Genomic DNA, 20,721 nt, shown 5'->3' with positions numbered 1-20,721 from the left:
GAAAATTTGACACTAAAATACCTCATCTTGATTTGTCTAACTCAGCATGCTCAAGCTTCATAAAATCTTCAAACAAACTATGGACTATGGACTGGCAATGGCCAGAGCACCCAGCACCCACTGCTAAAATGGGTTACAAACCGTTGTTTCATCATAACATCTGAAAAACAAGAACTAAGTGAATACAAGTTCTACTTCTCACCTCAGCAGCCACAGGAAAGTCCAGGTCGAGAACACAGTGACGAGGACTGCTGCTCAGGCTGCTGTCACCACACCTTTCTACGCCCCTTCCTCCTCCTCTCTCCACTCCAGCTCCATGAGCTGATGCTGGTCTGACCAAACCCACCAGTGAGGTACAGAGCTGACTTTTGGTTTGGCTGTAAGCCTGCATGTCCCCATGGACGTGCCTGGGTTTGGGAAGCGTAGATACTGGGTCCCTTAACAGGTGAACTGGGGGCTTTTGGTTGACTGATGTGTCAGATACCTTGGAAACAGGAGGCATGGATCAGTACAAAATAAAATACATAAAAATATGTCACAATATAGTTGTCATTTTCATGTTTTACTAAAATGTGTAGCCTAACCTCTGAGTAACTTCGGCGACCCTGGAACTTAGCTCGTAGGCGGCTGCTAGTCTGCTGATGAGAATAGGAGATGGACCCTTCAGTTGAGGACATAGGAGATGGGGGAGTGGGGAGGAGTCTGTCAGGGGAGAGTGAGGCACGCTGGGAAGAGGTTGGAGAGAGATGCTGAGGAGCTGTGCAAGAGCAAGAGAAAGATGAATGAAGAAAGGAAATAACAGACCTGAAAACAACTTCTGCTTTGTCTAAATATAACACCAGTCATTACACAAAATTACACATTACTACATAGTTCTGAGTTTAAAGACTAGATGACTAGAGAGCGGCTAAGTGAGGAAGTAAGGCTGGAGGTGGAGATTCAGTGTAATTTCATGTTGCTGTAAGTTAGTGTAATGCTGATTGCTAAAGTAGGCTGGTGCAGATAGAAAAATGTTACATGTAGAAATTCTTGTACATAGGACACACAAGAGAGAATTTTTCATTTTTACAGAGTCCATTTACATTGCACTTCTAGCAACAAGAGAGCATATACATATACCAATGGAAGAGTACCAAATCATATTATGTTGCTGACGTACACTGATTTAGCCTACCTTGATATGTGCAGATAGATATGAACTAAAATCATAGTTTTGCTTGGTTCTTGATTACCTTCATTTACCCTTATTACCTTTCTTTTCAATTTCATTACTGTATTTTTTTTAAATGTGTAAGAATTGCGAAGACTATCAGCAGGCAAAATCAATAGCTAAATTAGTGGCTGTAGGGTTTGTCCCATAGATAGTTTACTTAAGTTTACTGTGGGTGCTGACATGTGTCCAACAAGTTACTGCATAGCTTCCAATCAAGTAGAATCCAAGTAGAAGTTGCAGTGGCCATGGTATGGTCATCTATACAGATGGCTGATTATACCTCCTGCAGTCTGATGTGACTCAGAGGATGTTTGAACTCTTCCATCATGATCCAACAACTCCACAGCTAACATGAGTTGCTATAAACTATCAGCTATCAACTAAGATGAAAGAAAGTAGATGTTTATTACTGTTTCACGGTAACACTTGAGCCTCGGTACAAAAACTGTTCCAGTAAGTGGGTACAGTACATGCAATTAAATTGAAAAACTTTCAAGCTGGTAGAGACTTTTAGCATATCTACAGGACAAGTCTCTCTGACAAATATTCTACCATAAAATCCACAAATTAGCCACTCTTTCAGGTTGCTTACCAGGCTCCTGTGAGACATGCTGCAGAAGGTCACTCTGCTTTGCAGCCAGACAGCGAACATGACCCAGCTCCTCTGTGAGCTCCGTGTAAGCTAATGCCAGGTTAACCCTGGAGCACACACACACAGACACATTCACACACACGCATAAGACAATGAACTATAGACTTCTATTTAAATATTCTTTGTAATTAGACTTACTGTTCATCGCCGGCTTTCTTTATCCATTCTACGTCACAGTGTTCACAGTGAGAAGACAGGTCCTGTGACTGACACAGACACACAAGGATCTGTGGTTAGAACTACCAACCACTGAAGGAAAACATGAGAAGATTTATTCATTTATTTTAATTGAAGGTTTTTTTTTTACCACTATAACTCTGAAAGCCTGCAGCAAGTGGCAGTCCAGGACTGTAGTTTGTTTGTTGAATTTGTTGAAAAATAACCTGACATATAATTGACAATAGCTGCAGCTTTTAAGCTTTAACGTTAAAGCGTGGCTGCATGGCAGCACACTTAGTCATGGCTGCCTAAGTGTGCTTTGTTGACCCACAGCAATTGTGAGATCACAATGTCCTGCAGTCCATCTGTACTCGATCATGGCCAGGTAAGAATTTAAAGCAATTGAGAGGTACCTGTCTTTGTGTTTCCCGCAGCTTTGCTACCTCGTGCTGCAGCCTCTGGACCTCAGCCCTCATTGCCTTCTCTCTCTGAAAAGCCCCCTCAGCCTGGTTCTGCGCACCCTCCAGCTCAGCCTCCAGCTGCTGCACCTTCAGGTCCAAAAGGGCATCCAGACTGCAGGAGCTCTGCAGTGTCGGCCCTGGACCATCTGGAAAAAAAAACAAAAATGAAAATGAAAAAAAGAAATGACAGCTTCACATATATCTCCCTGCTCTGGATTTCGCAGTGTAACCCAGTTTGAGCAGCGTTAGCAAGGAAATGCTGTTCGGCAGGAAGCCACAGGGGGTGCTGGACCTCATTAAAGAAAGCTGGGAGCAAGGTCCAAGCTCAGGTAAGAATGAAATTCAATATGTTCTGGACCTAAAAGCAAAGCTACACACACTGGGGAGGTTATCATGGGAAAATTTGCTCTAGGCCGAGGAACATCAGCAGCACCTAAGATAATTTTTGCTGGGAGATAAATTGCTTGTATTGCTCCCTTCATCCAGCTCACCAAGTGGCAAGGGCCATTCTTGGTCACACGACAAGTGTTACCAACACATTGACTATGAAGTGGTGCTGTTGGAGCGGAGTGGAGCCACACAGATTAAAGTTCCCATTGTTGTTTATTGTGTCTTATGTGTTATGTTTCTGGTCTGCCTGGTTAATGCTGTCATGCCTGTGTGGTGTCATGTTTTCCTGTTTATTTTGAAAGTCCAGTTTTCATGTTGTTGTGTTTTAGTTTACATTTCCTGTGCATCATTATGTTCATCCTAGTCAGCTGTTTCCTCATGTGTCTCCACTTCCCCTGATCACCTCATGTGTGTATTTAAGTCCTTTGTCTCTTACTGTTCATTGCCAGGACGTCTGCCAATTTCCCTCATGTCATCTAGTCACAGTAATAGTTCCTGTCACAGTCATAGTTTTACCTTTTGTTATCATGGTCAGTCATAGGTTCGACATAGTTTATCATAGTTATGCTTGGTGTTTCATAGCTTCATGTTTTCAGCCGAAATAAAGGCTCGCCTTCAGTTTGCAAACCTGCTCCTTGCCTCCAGTGTCTGCTTTTGGGTCCGCTCCAACAAACATACCGGCGCACCCCGCCGTGACACTGTGTCCCAAAACCAAAAAGGAGATGAAGCGGTACTTGGGGCTGGCTTGTTATTACTGCAGGCTCTTTTAAACTTTGCTTAGCTGACCAGCTTCTGACCTCACCCGAAAGTGTGTCCCAGAACTTTGTGGGTGGTCAACTCTGTTCGCTGTTACCTCCTGCTTATTCAACCTCTGTCTGGATCATGCCCTAGAGCAATTGTTCCATTGCAAGAAAGGATTCCTTTGTTGAATTATGTCTTTGAAAATCCAACTAATGAAGGAAAGGACCAAACAGGAATCCGTGGTCACATGAAGGAATGGCACTATGGGGGAAGAGAGCAGAGTTAATTCCGAGAATGAAGGTTCAAGCTGGTCCTTAAATACCCTCACTTTATTGCAGCCCTATGATGAGCAGGTGTACCTAGACCACAGCAGAGACCAGCTCCGCCCCGAATGCAGGAGAAAAGTAAAACGTGTCCTCCAAGGTTGGAAAAAACAGGTCTCAAACTGCCCGAACATCCACACTATGACAGCCAGACCATGGATGCTTGGCAGCACTACTAAGGTGTTTGACTAACGAATGGAAGAACAATCGTAATCATGAAGGATCCTCAAAACGGTCCAATACCATCAAACCTGCTAATTACCTGCATCTCCACAACATAGAAGCACCACTAAGGCATAGCAACCAAGCTGAATAGGCACATGAGTAAACACATGAGCGCAGAGTGCATACTAGAGGGCCATCGCCCTCCGATAGTGGAGAAGACCAGACAGCATTGCTTGGATTGACTACAAGACAGACTATGACCCAATGCCACACACACTGTACAAGGCTAATAGTGCTCTATAGCATTCATCAGGAATGCCCCGCCCTAATCCATTTGGTATCCTTGTAATCCATTTGGTATCCTTGTAATCCATTTGGTATCCTTGTAATCCATTTGGTATCCTTGTTGGTCTTCAGACAACAATTCTGACGGCTAAAGAACCAAATGGGACAGACAAAAAAAAAAAAAAAAAAAAAAAAGGAATGCCCCGCCCTGCTGTTGGTACAGAACAATAGTGGGAATAGAATATGTAAAGCAATGAATTTTTGAATGTGACAGATTTTAAATAAATGGAAATCCTGAACTATAACTATGACAGTTACAAACAGTAGTTTCTACTTGCACTTTATGGATTAGGATATTTCTCCTACTGCTACCATAGATATTTATTTAAGCAGATGTGCCCCTGATATATAAAGAACCCACCTCTCGGTATGTCTAGACTGGCATGGAGTTGAGACTTATGTAAGTCTTTGCTGTGCAGCTCAGTGCTGAGTTTCTGCAGGGAACTATCTCTCTGCCTGAGAGCTGATTCGAGGATGCGGATCCTGTCCACGTGCTGCTCCACTAGAGTTGTCTGTCTCACACAAATGGAAACACAGCAAATTGCAACTGAAACCCAATCTGCTAGGAAATACCTCAGCACAAAATGCATTTAACAGTACAAAACATATTATTATGTTTGTATGTATTTACCATTTTGTCTAGGTCTCTCTGGACATTGCTTTTCTCCAGGTGAATCTTCTCGTAAGCTTGGATGACTTCTTCCAGTCTCTCTTCTCTCTCTTTGCTCTTTTGGAGCTGAGAAAAATTATTTCTAGCAATTTCAATTAATTCCAAATGAAATACAATATACTGCAGGTATCTAAATTTCAGGAAGATATGTTGTGATATAATTTTACATTTTAAAAGGAGAAAAGGTTCTCCCATTATGAAGGCCTCCTAGTTATTGGGACATTTGTCATGGCTCAAATGTGTGTTATTGCTTTGCTGTTCCAAGCAGTAACCCCTAGGACTATTTTTAGCCTTTTTTTCAGTCTTTTTTCAGTCTGAGGATCTGAAGTATGTCAATGAGGGCATGATAGTTAATCAAATCTGAAAATGAGAGACTTCCTGAACTGTTAATGTAATATTTCTCTTAAACTCCTTGAATTAGAGCTTCATTGTGCAAGTACAGTGCTTGTGGTCCTGACTGCTGTGCAACATCATAACAGGACAGTCTTGTATATGTCTCATCACTGTTTTGCCTGATGCTCAGCTGTGTGTTCACTATTTGTCAGATTACAAAAAATCCAAACAAGGCTGACAGAGAAAAACCCTCAACATGATTCACATAAGAGACTTGATTCAAATACAGTGGCTTGCAAAAGTATTTGGCCCTCTTGAACTTTTCCACATTTTGTCACATTACAGCCACAAACATGAATCAATTTTATTGGAATTCCACGTGAAAGACCAATACAAAGTGGTGTACACGTGAGAAGTGGAACGAAAATCATACATGATTCCAAACATTTTTTAAAAATAAATAACTGAAAAGTGGGGTGTGCGTAATTATTCAGCCCCCTGAGTCAATACTTTGTAGAACCACCTTTTGCTGCAATTCCAGCTGCCAGTCTTTTAGGGTATGTCTCTACCAGCTTTGCCCATTCTTCTTCGCAAAACAGCTCCAGCTCAGTCAGATTAGATGGACAGCGTTTGTGAACAGCAGTTTTCAGATCTTGCCACAGATTCTGGATTGGATTTAGATCTGGACTTTGACTGGGCCATTCTAACACATGGATATGTTTTGTTTGAAACCATTCCATTGTTGCCCTGGCTTTATGTTTAGGGTCGTTGTCCTGCTGGAAGGTGAACCTCCGCCCCAGTCTCAAGTCTTTTGCAGACTCCAAGAGGTTTTCTTCCAAGATTGCCCTGTATTTGGCTCCATCCATCGTCCCATCAACTCTGACCAGCTTCCCTGTCCCTGCTGAAGAGAAGCACCCCCAGAGCATGATGCTGCCACCACCATATTTGACAGTGGGGATGGTGTGTTCAGAGTGATGTGCAGTGTTAGTTTTCCGCCACACATAGCGTTTTGCATTTTGGTCTCATCTGACCAGAGCACCTTCTTCCACATGTTTGCTGTGTCCCCCACATGGCTTGTGGCAAACTGCAAACGGGACTTCTTATGGTTTTCTGTTAACAATGGCTTTCTTCTTGCCACTCTTCCATAAAGGTCAACTTTGTGCAGTGCACGACTAATAGTTGTCCTATGGACAGATTCCCCCACCTGAGCTGTAGATCTCTGCAGCTCGTCCAGAGTCACCATGGGCCTCTTGGCTGCATTTCTGATCAGCGCTCTCCTTGTTCGGCCTGTGAGTTTAGGTGGACGGCCTTGTCTTGGTAGGTTTACAGTTGTGCCATACTCCTTCCATTTCTGAATGATGGCTTGAACAGTGCTCCGTGGGATGTTCAAGGCTTGGGAAATCTTTTTGTAGCCTAAGCCTGCTTTAAATTTCTCAATAACTTTATCCCTGACCTGTCTGGTGTGTTCTTTGGACTTCATGGTGTTGTTGCTCCCAATATTCTCTTAGACAACCTCTGAGGCCATCACAGGGCAGTTGTGGAGCTGTTTTGCAAAGAAGAATGGGCAAGGATTTCAGTCTCTAGATGTGCAAAGCTGGTAGAGACATACCCTAAAAGACTGGCAGCTGTAATTGCAGCAAAAGGTGGTTCTACAAAGTATTGACTCAGGGGGCTGAATAATTACGCACACCCCACTTTGCAGTTATTTATTTGTAAAAAATGTTTGGAATCATGTATGATTTTCGTTCCACTTCTCACGTGTACACCACTTTGTATTGGTCTTTCACATGGAATTCCAATAAAATTGATTCATGTTTGTGGCTGTAATGTGACAAAATGTGGAAAAGTTCAAGGGGGCCGAATACTTTTGCAAGCCACTGTAGTGCAGAGTGGAACATGTTTGTACTGGAGGGGGAGAATGGAAGTGCAAATGCAGGTACACACTTCTAACTGGTGTCATATAAAATGACTAAGACAACCCACTCATATAAGTTGAAGAGTACTGCATGTTAATTTTTACCTCCTGAGTGAGGGAGTTGATCCTCTGTTGTAGGTTGGTGGTCTGTGACTGGATAGTGCTGGTATCTTTGATGATAGGCTCACAGGAACAACACAGTATTGTCTCCTCTCCAAACTCAGTAATCATAGGGAACTGGGGGACAGGGCACAAACAAAGCATTCCCAACACAGAAATGTTACTGTATGCTGTTTTGTGTATGTGTCTAAGATGTGTGGATATGTGTGTGTGCCTGCTGCTCTCCACCTTGACTTCGTAGTGTTCGAGTTTCCTTTTAATGCTACTGTTCTCCCTCTCCAGACTGGCTAGTCGGACCTTGATGTCATGGTAGGCAGCAGCCAGGGCCAATCCAGACGGCGGATACATGTCTTCTGGCAGACGACTGGGTGACCAGCGGATGCCATGCGCAGCCACATCATCTCTGAGGCCCTCTCCTCCTCCCAGCAGCCCCAGCTCTCCTCTGCTGAACAGATCCATCATCAGTTAGCTACAAGGGAAAGAGACAGAATGGGGGAGAATTGTAGAAATTCTTTGCTCTGTTAAGTTACAATAAACTGATCCGTTAGGCCAGTAATGTTGTGGGGATGGAGCTGGAGTGTCATACATATATATACATATATATATATATATATATATAAAACACCCAGCACATCCCTGTGGGCGGTTTATCCTTCAAGCTCGGGTCCTCTACCAGAGGCCTGAGAGCTTGAAGGTCCTGCGCACTATCTTAACTGTTCCCAGGACTGCGCTCTTCTGGACAGAGATCTCTGATGTTGTTCCCAGGATCTGCTGGAGCCACTCGCCTAGCTTGGGAGTCACCGCACCTAGTGCTCTGATTACCACGGGGACCACCGTTACCTTCACCCTCCACATCCTCTCGAGCTCTTCTCTGAGCCCTTGGTATTTCTCCAGCTTCTCGTGTTCCTTCTTCCTGATATTGCTGTCATTCGGAACCGCTACATCGATCACTACGGCCGTCTTCTTCTGTTTGTCTACCACCACTATGTCCGGTTGGTTAGCCACCACCATTTTGTCCGTCTGTATCTGGAAGTCCCACAGGATCTTAGCTTGGTCATTCTCCACCACCCTTGGGGGCATCTCCCATTTTGACCTCGGAACTTCCAGGTTATACACGGCACAGATGTTCCTGTACACTATGCCGGCTACTTGGTTATGGCGTTCAATGTATGCCCTGCCTGCTAGCATCTTGCACCCTGCTGTTATGTGCTGGATTGTGTCAGGGGCATCTTTACACACCTGGGGTCTTGCCTGGTGTGATATATATATACATATATATATATGTATATATATATTAGGGGTGCAACGATACACAAAATTCACGGTTCTTTGGTGTCACGGTTCGATATTTTTTCGATACAAAAAAATGTTCATGCCTTTTTAATTTGTCATTTATTAAAATTATAAATTTATATTTTAACTCAAAAGTACAGTTTTTAAATTTAATGTTGCTGAAACGACAAAGTAATAAAAAAATAAATATCTGATGGAGAAATCCCTCATCTTTGGAAAAGAGAGTTTATTACAGAGAAATGGCTCTTTCCAAAATAAAAGCTATACTATAGGCTTCTTCTGGGGTATACTCTCAGCAGCATATTAAACATATCAGGTCCCCATAAGGAGAATCATGTGCTAACGGCTGTCTAAATGACTCGGGTAAAGTTTGTAGCATGCGTGCTTGTTGTTTTTGTCTGCTTCCACTTGTCTTTGCACTAGGATGATGTCGGAGTAAATGTGCAGTCATATTCATTGTGTTTCCACTAGTGCTGTCAGCGTTAATCTGAAATGACGTTAACGCCACAACACAGCAAATCTCCGTTAACGAGCTTCCGCGGATCGCCCCGTGCGTGGGGCTGGACGGCGTCAACACCTTAACGAGCTAACTGCGCTAACGCAGTAGTTCCCATCCATGTAATTGAGCATTGCTTGGCACATCCGACATACTGTTTTACTTTTGTCCATGACGCGCTTACCATCAGGGTCATACTTCACATGAAGACCAAAATAGTTCCAAAGGCTGGATCTGAATGAGGGTGGGGGAGGTTCAATTTGCCATGGTGCAGCGAGCTTAACTTCTGTCTTGCTAGCTTGCGCTGCGCTCAGTGGATCTGCGCTCGACAGTGCAGCCTAGGCGGAGTAGTCGAACGCAGATCCACTGAGCTCTCAACACAGACAGCATCGTCAGAAGAAAAGTTGATAAAATAAATTAAAAATTTTGTATTGTTTGATACACATGCGTACCGAACCGAAAGCACTGTATCGAACGGTTCAATATCGATACGAGTATCGTTGCACCCCTAATATATATATATATATATATATATATATATATATATATATATATGTATATACATATATATATATATTGTGGAGGTATGTAATAACGACAGGAGAGGTCTCAGTGTCTCACTCCAACTTTATTAACTGACTCTCACAAGAACTTCACATACAGTAAGCGCCAAAATCTCCACCCCAGCACTTCCCTTCAACTTGGGTGTGAGTGGAGCCACCTGGTGGTCCGCCACACATACCCCCCCCTGAACACACAGTTAGGTCTCTATTCAGTCCAGGACCCTGGGCCTAAGCAAACGGCCCGAACGACTGAACCTGGGAGGGAGAGAACAGGCAGAGGAAGGTCCATCCTGTGAACGAGGCTGGTGAAGGCGAGCAGGAAAGGCAGGAGGAGGCACAAACGCGGGTGGTCGGGGGGTAATCCTGGGGGGAAAACCAGAGCCTGTTAACCCCGTCGAAGGAGGGCGGCCACGGCGAGGGGCCTGGGCCGGCACTACATGACTGTCCGGAAGAACATGTGCAGGTTTAAGTCTGTCAACACACACAGTCTCCCTACGACCCCCAAAATCCAAAAACAAAATGTTTCTGGCCCGGTTCGATAACCCTGAATGGGCCGTCATACAGCGGCCGCAGCGGTGTCCTGTGGGCATCGTGCCTGACAAAAACAAACTTAGCAGTCTCTAAAGTCTTTGGAACAAAAGTGTCAGGCAGGCAATGATGCACTGGACCAGGAACCCGAAGTGAGTGCAAAAGCGGGTTGAGAGATAGCACCGAGGGATCGAAGCAGGGGGGAGGGTTCTCGGGCAAGAATTCTCCAGGCACGCGGAGGGGCTGACCAAACACCAGCTCAGCTGGGGAAGCGCCGAGATCCTCCTTAACCGCAGAGCGCAGCCCAAGCAAAACCCACGGGAGGCGGTCAACCCAATTGCCATCCTTTAAGTCTGTGAAGGTTCTCAGTCATCCAGGTCATCGTAGTCAAAGGAGTTTGCAAAGAAAAGCGTCTGGACTTCTTTAAGTTGCTTGAAGACGTTTCACCTCTCATCCGAGAAGCTTCTTCAGTTCTAAGGTCAAATGGCCGAGAGTCCCAGATTTAAACCCAGTGGGAGTATCCCCCCAAAGAGGGACAAAGGACCCCCTGGTGATCCTCTAATCACATGAGCCAAGGTGTGAAAGCGGGTGTGGGACCTAATCAGCCAGGGTTTCGGGTGAGCTCATTGTGAAACCTGGCCCCACCCTATCATGTGAATTCCTGAGGTCAGATGGCCCAGGATGTGAGTGGGCATTAAGGCGTCTGGGGAGGGAACTCAAAACTGGATTATAGATGGCAGACAGTTGGTGTCGTAAACCACCGCCTCTGTTCAAAGATGGTCGCTCACAGTGGACATAGATGGCCTCTTTCACTCCTCTTTCAAACCATCTGTCCTCTCTGTCCAAAATGTGAACATTGGCATCCTCAAAGAGTGACCTTTATCCTTAAGATGCAGATGGACTGCTGAGTCTTGTCCTGTGGAGGTGGCTCTTCTATGTTGTGCCATGCGCTTGTGAAGTGGCTGTTTGGTCTCTCCAATGTAGAGGTCTGGGCATTCCTCGCTGCACTGTACAGCATACACCACGTTGTTAAGTCTGTGTTTTGGAGTTTTGTCTTTTGGGTGAACCAGTTTCTGTCTGAGTGTGTTGCTGGGTCTGAAGTACACTGGGATGTCGTGCTTGGAGAAAACTCTCCTGAGTTTCTCTGATACACCGGCTACATAGGGGATGACAACGTTGTTGTTGTCTTTCTTATCCTCCCTCGCTGGTGTCAGATCTTCTTTTCTGTGCCTCTTTGCTGACTTTATGAACACCCAGTTAGGATAACCACATGTTTTGAGTGCTTCCTTTACGTGTGTGTGTTCCTTCTTTTTTCCCTCAGGCTTAGAGGGAACCTGTTCTGCCCGGTGGTGTAGGGTCCTGATTACTCCAAGTTTGTGTTCCAGAGGGTGATGGGAGTCAAAGAGGAGGTACTGGTCCGTGTGTGTGGGCTTCCGGTAAACTTCGATGTTGAGGTTGCCATTCTCTTCAATGTGCACAGCGCAGTCCAGGAAAGGCAAACAGTTGTCCTTTGTGTCTTCCCTGGTGAACTTGATGTTTTTATCCACGGCGTTAATGTGCGCAGTGAAGGATATGTCGTCTACATATCTGTACCAGTGGCTGGGTACTCTCCCTTTAAAAGAGCCAAGAGCCTTTCTTTCCACTTCCTCCATGTAAAGGTTGGCTACAATAGGTGACACGGGGGAGCCCATGGCACAGCCATGTTTTTGTCTGTAGAAACCCTCGTTGTATTTGAAATATGTAGTGGTGAGGCAGAGGTCTAACAGTGTCCAAATCTGATCGGGTGTGAAGTTGGTCCTGTCTTCCAAGGAGCTGTCTTCTTGTAGTCGTTTTCTGACAGTCTCCACTGCTTCCGTGGTAGGTATGCAAGTGAAGAGAGAGACTACATCAAACGACACCATGGTTTCATCTGGACCCAGGGTAAGTTTCTGGACCTTGTCGGTGAAGTCGGTGGAGTTCTTGATGTGGTGTGGGGTGTTCCCCACGAGAGGTGCAAGGATGGTAGCAAGGTGTTTCGCAATATTATAAGTGGCTGAGTTTATGCTACTGACTATGGGTCTGAGTGGGACCCCTTCCTTGTGGATTTTAGGAAGTCCATAAATACAGGGTATGGCATCCCCTGGATAAAGGCGGTGATATGTAATGCGGTCAGTGATTTTGTCCTTTTCAAGGTCTTGAAGGCAAGCTATAACTTTCTTTTTGTAGCTGCTTGTGGGGTCTCGCTTTAAAGCTTGGTAGGTGTTGTTGTCACTGAGGAGAGTAGTGATCTTTGTGTGGTACAAAACTCCAAAACACAGACTTAACAACGTGGTGTATGCTGTACAGTGCAGCGAGGAATGCCCAGACCTCTACATTGGAGAGACCAAACAGCCACTTCACAAGCGCATGGCACAACATAGAAGAGCCACCTCCACAGGACAAGACTCAGCAGTCCATCTGCATCTTAAGGTCAAAGGTCACTCTTTCGAGGATGCCAATGTTCACATTTTGGACAGAGAGGACAGATGGTTTGAAAGAGGAGTGAAAGAGGCCATCTATGTCCACTGTGAGCGACCATCTTTGAACAGAGGCGGTGGTTTACGACACCAACTGTCTGCCATCTATAATCCAGTTTTGAGTTCCCTCCCCAGACGCCTTAATGCCCACTCACATCCTGGGCCATCTGACCTCAGGAATTCACATGACAGGGTGGGGCCAGGTTTCACAATGAGCTCACCCGAAACCCTGGCTGATTAGGTCCCACACCCGCTTTCACACCTTGGCTCATGTGATTAGAGGATCACCAGGGGGTCCTTTGTCCCTCTTTGGGGGGATACTCCCACTGGGTTTAAATCTGGGACTCTCGGCCATTTGACCTTAGAACTGAAGAAGCTTCTCGGATGAGAGGTGAAACGTCTTCAAGCAACTTAAAGAAGTCCAGACGCTTTTCTTTGCAAACTCCTTTGACTGCCATCCTTTAAGGAGGCGCGAAAAGCAGCCTTAAGCGACCGGTGGAACCGTTCACACATCCCATTAGCTTGCGGGTTGTATGTGGTTGTGCGGTGGACCTTGGCCCCCAGCCCATCAGCCATGGCCGACCAAAGCTCGGAAATGAACTGGGGGCCTCTGTCTGAGGTAATGTCCGCGGGGGGGGCCGAAACGCGAGACCCAGGTTGACAAAAACGCCTTGGCCACCACTGCTGCGGTAGTGGACGCCAGGGGGACCGCCTCCGGCCACTGGGTGGTGCAGTCAACAATAGTCAAAAGGTGCGTAAAACCTTGTGACTGCGGCAGAGGAACCACCAGATCGACATGCACATGATCGAAACGTTTGCCGGGTATGGAGAACTGCTCCAGGGGCGCCTTGGTGTGTTTATGAACCTTCGCACGCTGGCAAGGAATGCACGCCGCCGCCCATTCCTTAACCGATTTGCGAAGGCCCGGCCAAACAAATTTAGAGCTGACCAGTTTAACAGAGGCCCGGACCCCCGGATGAGAGAGAGCATGTACCGAGTCAAAAACTTGACGACGCCAGGAAACGGGAACCACCGGGCGGGGGCGGCCAGGAGGGGACCGCCGTCCTGCACGGGTCTGTCCTCCAGTATGAGGCCCGTCTGGGTCACTGCTCTGATCGGCAGCCATGGCGGAGTAGTCTACACCGAGAAAGACGGGAGAAACCAGCGCACGGGACAAACAGTCAGCCACATGATTGGATTTACCAGCCACGTGCTGAATGTCCGTGGTAAACTCAGAAATGGCTGCCAACTGGCGCTGCTGTTGTGCACTCCATGGATCAGAAACCTTGGACATTGCAAACGTCAAGGGTTTGTGGTCCACGTATGCGGTAAAGTGACGACCCTCAAGAAAAAAACGGAAATGACGAGTCGCCAGGTGGAGAGCCAGTAGCTCCCTGTCAAAAACACTGTAATTGCGCTCGCTGTCATGTAGCGTACGGCTGAAAAAGGCGAGCGGTTGCCAGACACCCGAGATTCGCTGTTCCAGCACCGCACCCACCGCTATGTCCGACGCATCAGTGGTCAACGCAATCGGCGCCGACGGGGATGGGTGGGCCAGAAGGGCAGCATTAGCTAACGCCGACTTAGCATCAGAAAACGCTTGGATGCTTTCTGGAAACCAGTCAACGGAGTCATTAGCCTTCTTACCTTTTAACGCCCCATAAAGGGGCTTCAGCAGATGCGCCGCTCTGGGGAGAAAACGGTTGTAAAAATTCACCATCCCCAAAAATTACTGCAGTGCCTTAACATTCGTGGGACGCGGAAAATCTGAAACAGCTCGGACTTTGTCAGGCAACGGAACCGCGCCCTCGGCGGAAATACGGTGCCCGAGAACTGGCAACCCAAACTGGCATTTAGAGGGATTAATGATCAGTCCATGCTCCGCCAAACGCCGAAAAACCTGACGCAGATGGAACATGTGTTGCTCCTCCGAGCCGCTGGCCACCAGTATATCATCAAGATATACAAAAACAAAGGGCAGCCCGCGCAAGACCGAGTCCATCAACCACTGGAAGGTTTGGGCGGCACCTTTCAGGCCAAAAGGCATGCGCAGAAACTCGAAAAGGCCGAAAGGTGTAATGACAGCGGTTTTAGGGACATCCTCCGCGCGCACAGGAACCTGGTGATATCCCCGCACCAAATCGATCTTCGAAAAAACCGAGGTCCCCGCAAGATGGGCGGAAAAATCTTGGATGTGGGGAATGGGATAACGATCATTCTCTGTGACATTATTGAGACGGCGGAAATCCCCACAAGGTAGCCACCGACCGTCAGATTTGGGCACCATGTGTAACGGGGAAGCCCAGGCACTATTCGAACACTGCACGATGCCCAGGCGCTCCATGGTGGCAAACTCTTCGCGAGCGACAGCCAGTTTGGCAGGTTCGAGGCGGCGCGCGCACGCGAACACCGGGGGCCCTACTGTAGTTATGTAATGCTCCACCTCGTGCTTCGTCACAGTGCTCGAGGAAGTGGGGACAGTGAGTGAGGGAAACTCACAAAGCAAACACTGAAAAGCGTCACCCGAATCTACTGAGTTAGCATGCACCACGGGCTGAGCACCCCGAGTCAAACAGGGTAATGAGGAAAACGACACAGCATCAATTAAACGTCTGTTAGCAACATCAACCAGCAGTCCGTGAGCACAAAGAAAATCAACGCCTATTATAGGCACAGAGCTAGCAGCAACAACAAAGTTCCACTGAAAGTCACGGTCATGAAAGCAAACAGTCACCAACCTTTCACCGAAGGTTTTGATGGGGGAGCCATTAGCTGCAGTTAGCAACGGCCCGCAGCCCTCAGCTAGCCTGTCCGAGCCAGCCGGGGGAAGAAGGCTCTTCTGTGAGCCGGAGTCCACCAGGAAACGCCTCCCCGTGCGTGAGTCCTCTATGAAAAGCAGCCTTTCCTTGTTGCCAGTGGTCGCGGCTGCTACAGAGCGCTGGTGTGCCCGTTTCCCTGGGTCTGGAAACTGCAAGGCGGGAGACAGCGCCGTGCCTTCGCTCCAAAACGCTGGTGATAAAAACAAAGCCCTTTTCCGCGGTGCCGCCGTGCCGCCGTGCAGCGATTCCAGCCACCGTGGACGAGTCGGAGGGCCCCTGGAGCATCGGTGAGGGGGCGGGGGAAACCGCTGGTGAGTCCGGGATAATCGCCTGGACGCCGAAACTCCTGGTAGCCAGGAAGATGCGATCCGCCTCTTCCGCAAGGGAGCGGTAATCCTTCGTGGCCAATAGCGGGGAGTTGGCAAGGCCAGCGCGCACTGGAGCCGGCAGCTGTCGGAGAAAGAGGTGGGTGAAGAGGAATCCTCCGTCATCTGCGCCCAGTAAGGACAGCATGCTCTCCATGAGCTCGAGAGCGGTGCCGTCGCCCAGGCCCGCGAGGGAAAGGAGTTTCTCGGCCCGCTCAGCATCAGAGAGGGAGTAACGCCGCAGCAGCAGCGCCTTGAGGGCGGTGTACTTGGCTTGGGCTGGGGGGTCCCGGAGGAGAGTCATCACGCGGTGGGTTGACAGCGGGTCAAGTGAGGCCACCACATGGTGGTATTTAGTATCGTCAGCTGAAACTCCACGAAGAGCAAACTGAGCTTCTACGTGCACGAACCATGAAGGAGGGTCGTGAAGCCAACAATCCGGCAATTTAAGCGCCACAGCAAACGCAGCCATCGGCGGAGGTGGAAGTCCGGCAGCAGCCGATGCTTCCAGGCCGGAGCTGGCCTCGTTGTCGAGCCTTAGCATGTTCGCCACAGGGGTCACCAATGTGGAGGTATGTAATAACGACAGGAGAGGTCTCAGTGTCTCACTCCAACTTCATTAACTGACTCTCACAAGAACTTCACATACAGTAAGCGCCAAAATCTCCACCCCAGCACTTCCCTTCAACTTGGGTGTGAGTGGAGCCACCTGGTGGTCCGCCACAATATATATATATACATATATATATATATATATATATATATATGTATGTATGGGGAGGTCAAAATGGGAGACGAGCTGGGGCGAGCTGGGTGTTTGTTATATAACGGTGGTTTCCACCATCAGGCCAGGGGCTTTCTGTGTGGAGTTTGCATGTTCTCCCCATGCTTGCGTGGGTTCTCTCCGGGTACTCCGGCTTCCTCCCACTGTACAAAGACATGCACTTATTGGGGATAGGTTAATTGATTAATCTAAAATGCCCATAGGTTTGAGCGCTGTAACCAAAATAATTTCCCCTAGGGATCAATAAAGCATTCTGATTCTGATTACTGCAACAAACTGGAATGGGTGAACAGACAGAAAAACTAGTAGCCATGTGACCTCACCATGCTCCTCCACACCCATTTCACACAACAGGAGCACTAGCAGCAATAAATGTATAAAAGCCTACATCCTGACAGAAGTTAAAGCTAGAGTCAGTGTGTGTGCAGCCAGAGTTTATATGTTTCAATGAGGTTGGAGAGTAGAAAAAGATCACTACCTGTAATTTGATACATAGAAGTGGGGCCTAAAACTAATTGATGGGAGCTAACCAGAAATACTGCTGAATGGTGATATATTATTCCATCGTGATCCATTATTATCATCAGTTTTGACATCCAAAACTTTGAGTTAAAACATCCAACACTATTGTCAGAAATGCAGCCATGACAATGCCTTTTGGTACTCTCTGTACAGTCCATACCTGTTAACAAACAGATATTAAATATTTGAGTCAAAAGAAATAGAATTTGGATTCATCACTCCACCTGCTCCAACTAACTTCCAGTCCAGTTTGTGTGTAATTTTGGTTACTTATCCTTTTGTCCCTATTTCCCTTTATTAGGAATGGCTTCTTGAATGCCACTGAGACTATTTCTTCAGCAAGTAGTAGTAGTAGATCAAGTGATCAGCCAGATCCATCTCTCATCTAGTGTGTCAGTGTCTCCAATTCTGTCTGTCTGTTCTATTATTTGTTATATGTAGATACAGTACTGTTTTGTCTCTTGTGGTGTGTGCCTTTTTATGCTTAACTGATTTATATATCAGGGTGGCCGAACAGTTGCCTAACAAACAAGAGACTTTGTTATGGTTTGAAAGGTCTTCAAAAACCTCGGAGAGCAACTCCACCAGAACATCTCCTTGGAAGCAAAATGTAATGAGGGGTGGCTCCCCACTGTTTTCACAGTACTGTATATTTTATTGATTGATTGATTAACTGCAAATATCCATTCCAAATATCCTTTAGTGGTATAAAGTTTGCATATGGATCTTTAACAGACCAACAACAGCTCAGGACAGTTTGTGGAACAGAAACAACATGTAATCTATTGCTTGTGATTCTGGATACTGTCCTCATGCATACTGATTCATATCGATTTACTTGAAATTAACATTTTCAAATAAAAAAAGGAAAGAAAAAGGAATGGTTGGCAGCGGAGAGTCACTCAAACATGTGACCATGGTTAAAAACACACAAGACAGAGGTTTTTGTTCATGCTGAATGTAACAAAAAACATAATTCCAATGCACCCCCTACCACCCCACCCCTCACATCAAAGTCTCTGCCTCTCTCACACATATTCAGCCCACATACTGCCTGTGTTTGTTGTCGTTTTCCCCATTTTGGCTCTAAATTTTCAAATCAATTCACTCAGCTGTATTATTAAGGGATTTTTACAGAAGCACAATCAGCATCAGCCAAGGACAGACCAGAGCAAGCCCATATGTATTCATCACATCGTTACCCCTTCACTAAAACACAAACACAGTGGATTCTACATGTTATCCACACAGTTTCTACTCTATACTTGAGTTGCTCTTTGCTGATGACACAGGCTTAACATCCCACAAGGAAGACACCTGAAACAGCTTGTTACTTGTCTCTTCTATGCTTACAAGAAATTCAGGCTTGCTGTAAGTTTAAAGAAGATGCAAGTCATGGCACGGGGTAAAGATCACCCCCCAAAACATCGCCATAGATGGGTACAACCTACAATCATTCTTTATAGCAGTGAAGCCTCAACCAACTACATGAGGCATGAGAGAAAACTTCCACCAAGACCAAGCACCCATGGCTGCACTTTAAAGATGTCTGTAAAAAAGACATGAAACTGTGCAGCATAAATACCATAACATGAAAACCCGGCACACTTGATCGCTCAGTCTGGCGCCTCGCTGTCAGGAGGGGAGTGGAAAAGGCAGAGGAAAACAGGACTGCACACATCTCTGAAAAGAGAGCCAGAAGGGAGGCAGCCAAACACCAGCCTCATCAGACGTCTCCTTGTGTCTGCGACGCATGCGATTGAGACTGCCACTCATGGACAGGACTTCTCAGTCATGCACACTGATGCTGGCATACCTAAAAGAACACCTGTCTGAATGTTACAACATCACTTCTTGACATGGAAGGATGCCGCCGCAAAAACTCTTCTGATTATTTATTGGAGTTTATATGATACTGTAGAGGCGCGTGGTCTGCAGTGCCGCTGCATGGACCACAGATGCACCTGAGCGACATCTGTAATCATGCCTCGCCAGGTTTAAAGTGTGAACTAGGTTTAAAGGTTCTGTTACAGACACCTTTAATTCTACTACATGAAGTTAATGCTAAAATTACCTCCGAAGTATGATTAAATGTATATTTTATATCAACAATTTGGTAGAGGCCTTTAAATTAAAAATCTATGGGGTTCTTTGAATAAAAATACAAAGATTATTGTTACTCTTGCCCCAAATAAGTAGAAATACAAAGAAAATAAATGTCATTGGGTTTTTTTTCTTGGTCTGGCTTCAGTGGGATTTATCTCCTCTATTGGCCAACTTATTATTTCAGCTGGGCATCTGATGACTAGTGGGGCGTATGTATTGAAGGTGAGTTAATGTCTTACTTGAAGTAAGGCAAGGCAAGGCAAGTTAAAATGTAAGTTTTGAAATTTAAGCTTAAAAGTGTGGATTTGGTGCTTTATTCAAAAGCAGCTGAGAATAGGTGAGTCTTCAACCTGGATTTAAATAAACTGAGTGTTTCAGCTGATCTGAGGCTTTCTGGGAGTTTGTTCCAGATATATGGAGCATAAAAGCTGAATGCAGCTTCTCCGTGTCTGGTTCTGACTCTGGGAACTGATAAAAAACCGGATCCAGATGACCTGAGGGATCTGGAAGGTTCATACTGGGTCAGGAGGTCACTGATGTATTTTGGTCCTAAACCATTCAGAGCTTTATAAACCAGCATCAGAACTTTAAAGTCTATCCTCTGACGGACAGGCAGCCAGTGTAAAGACCTCAGAGCTGGACTGATGTGGTCCACTTTTTTGGTCTTAGTGAGGACTCTAGCAGCAGAGTTCTGAATGAGCTGTAGTTGTCTGACTGATTTTTTAGGTAGACCTGTAAAGATGCTGTTACAGTAATCAAGCCTGCTATACAGTATACAGCTTGAAGCTTGAAGGTATCTGATGGTCATTCCAGTCCTGAATGTATATTCCAGTCTCTTCCACTCTTCGTGATGAGCTGGCTTAGGGGGTTGAGACCTATGCGGAATAGCTGCAGGGACCGTGCATTACCTTGGTATATTCCGCACTTGAAGGTAGATAGTGCCTTGGAGTTGGCCTTCAGTGTTGTCTTCCACGTTCAACACTGAGTTCCTGATGAATGTTATAAGTGCATTATTAACCTTGTATAGTGCTAAGGACTTCAGTATCCATGTGCTGTGCATTGAGTCACAGAGTGCCTTGTAGCCAATACAGACAATGCTTGGGTCTGTCTGGTCAACTGCTCTGTGAACCAATAACTGTGGCTTTACCCTCTGTTGTTGTTGTTTTTTGTTTGTTTTTTTTGCAATATGTCTCTGAAGTGTGCTCATATATTGACTCATGTGGTTATTCAACTTGGGTGTTATGATATCTGAGAGGAGCTTCC

At 46.2% G+C, this 20,721-nt stretch overlaps 1 protein-coding gene across 1 annotated transcript in view; it reads right to left on the bottom strand.

Moving 5' to 3' along the window:
- Window positions 1-20,721, bottom strand: part of LOC134625796 (TANK-binding kinase 1-binding protein 1-like) — a 41,526-nt gene that overhangs the window by 7,897 nt on the left and 12,908 nt on the right. The window contains exons 2-10 of the mRNA XM_063471091.1: window positions 7,716-7,956; window positions 7,473-7,604; window positions 5,081-5,185; window positions 4,811-4,961; window positions 2,438-2,631; window positions 2,004-2,071; window positions 1,806-1,912; window positions 585-757; window positions 203-484 (exon numbers count right to left, since the gene is read on the bottom strand). Of these exons, the coding sequence (XP_063327161.1) occupies window positions 203-484; window positions 585-757; window positions 1,806-1,912; window positions 2,004-2,071; window positions 2,438-2,631; window positions 4,811-4,961; window positions 5,081-5,185; window positions 7,473-7,604; window positions 7,716-7,949 (1,446 nt within the window). The 5' untranslated portion in view covers window positions 7,950-7,956. The remainder of the gene's footprint in view (window positions 1-202; window positions 485-584; window positions 758-1,805; window positions 1,913-2,003; window positions 2,072-2,437; window positions 2,632-4,810; window positions 4,962-5,080; window positions 5,186-7,472; window positions 7,605-7,715; window positions 7,957-20,721) is intronic.

The sequence above is a fragment of the Pelmatolapia mariae genome, linkage group LG4 (genome assembly GCF_036321145.2).
Source record: "Pelmatolapia mariae isolate MD_Pm_ZW linkage group LG4, Pm_UMD_F_2, whole genome shotgun sequence".
In the NCBI taxonomy this organism is placed as follows: Eukaryota; Metazoa; Chordata; class Actinopteri; order Cichliformes; family Cichlidae; genus Pelmatolapia; species Pelmatolapia mariae.
This window is presented reverse-complemented; position numbering and strand designations above follow the sequence as displayed.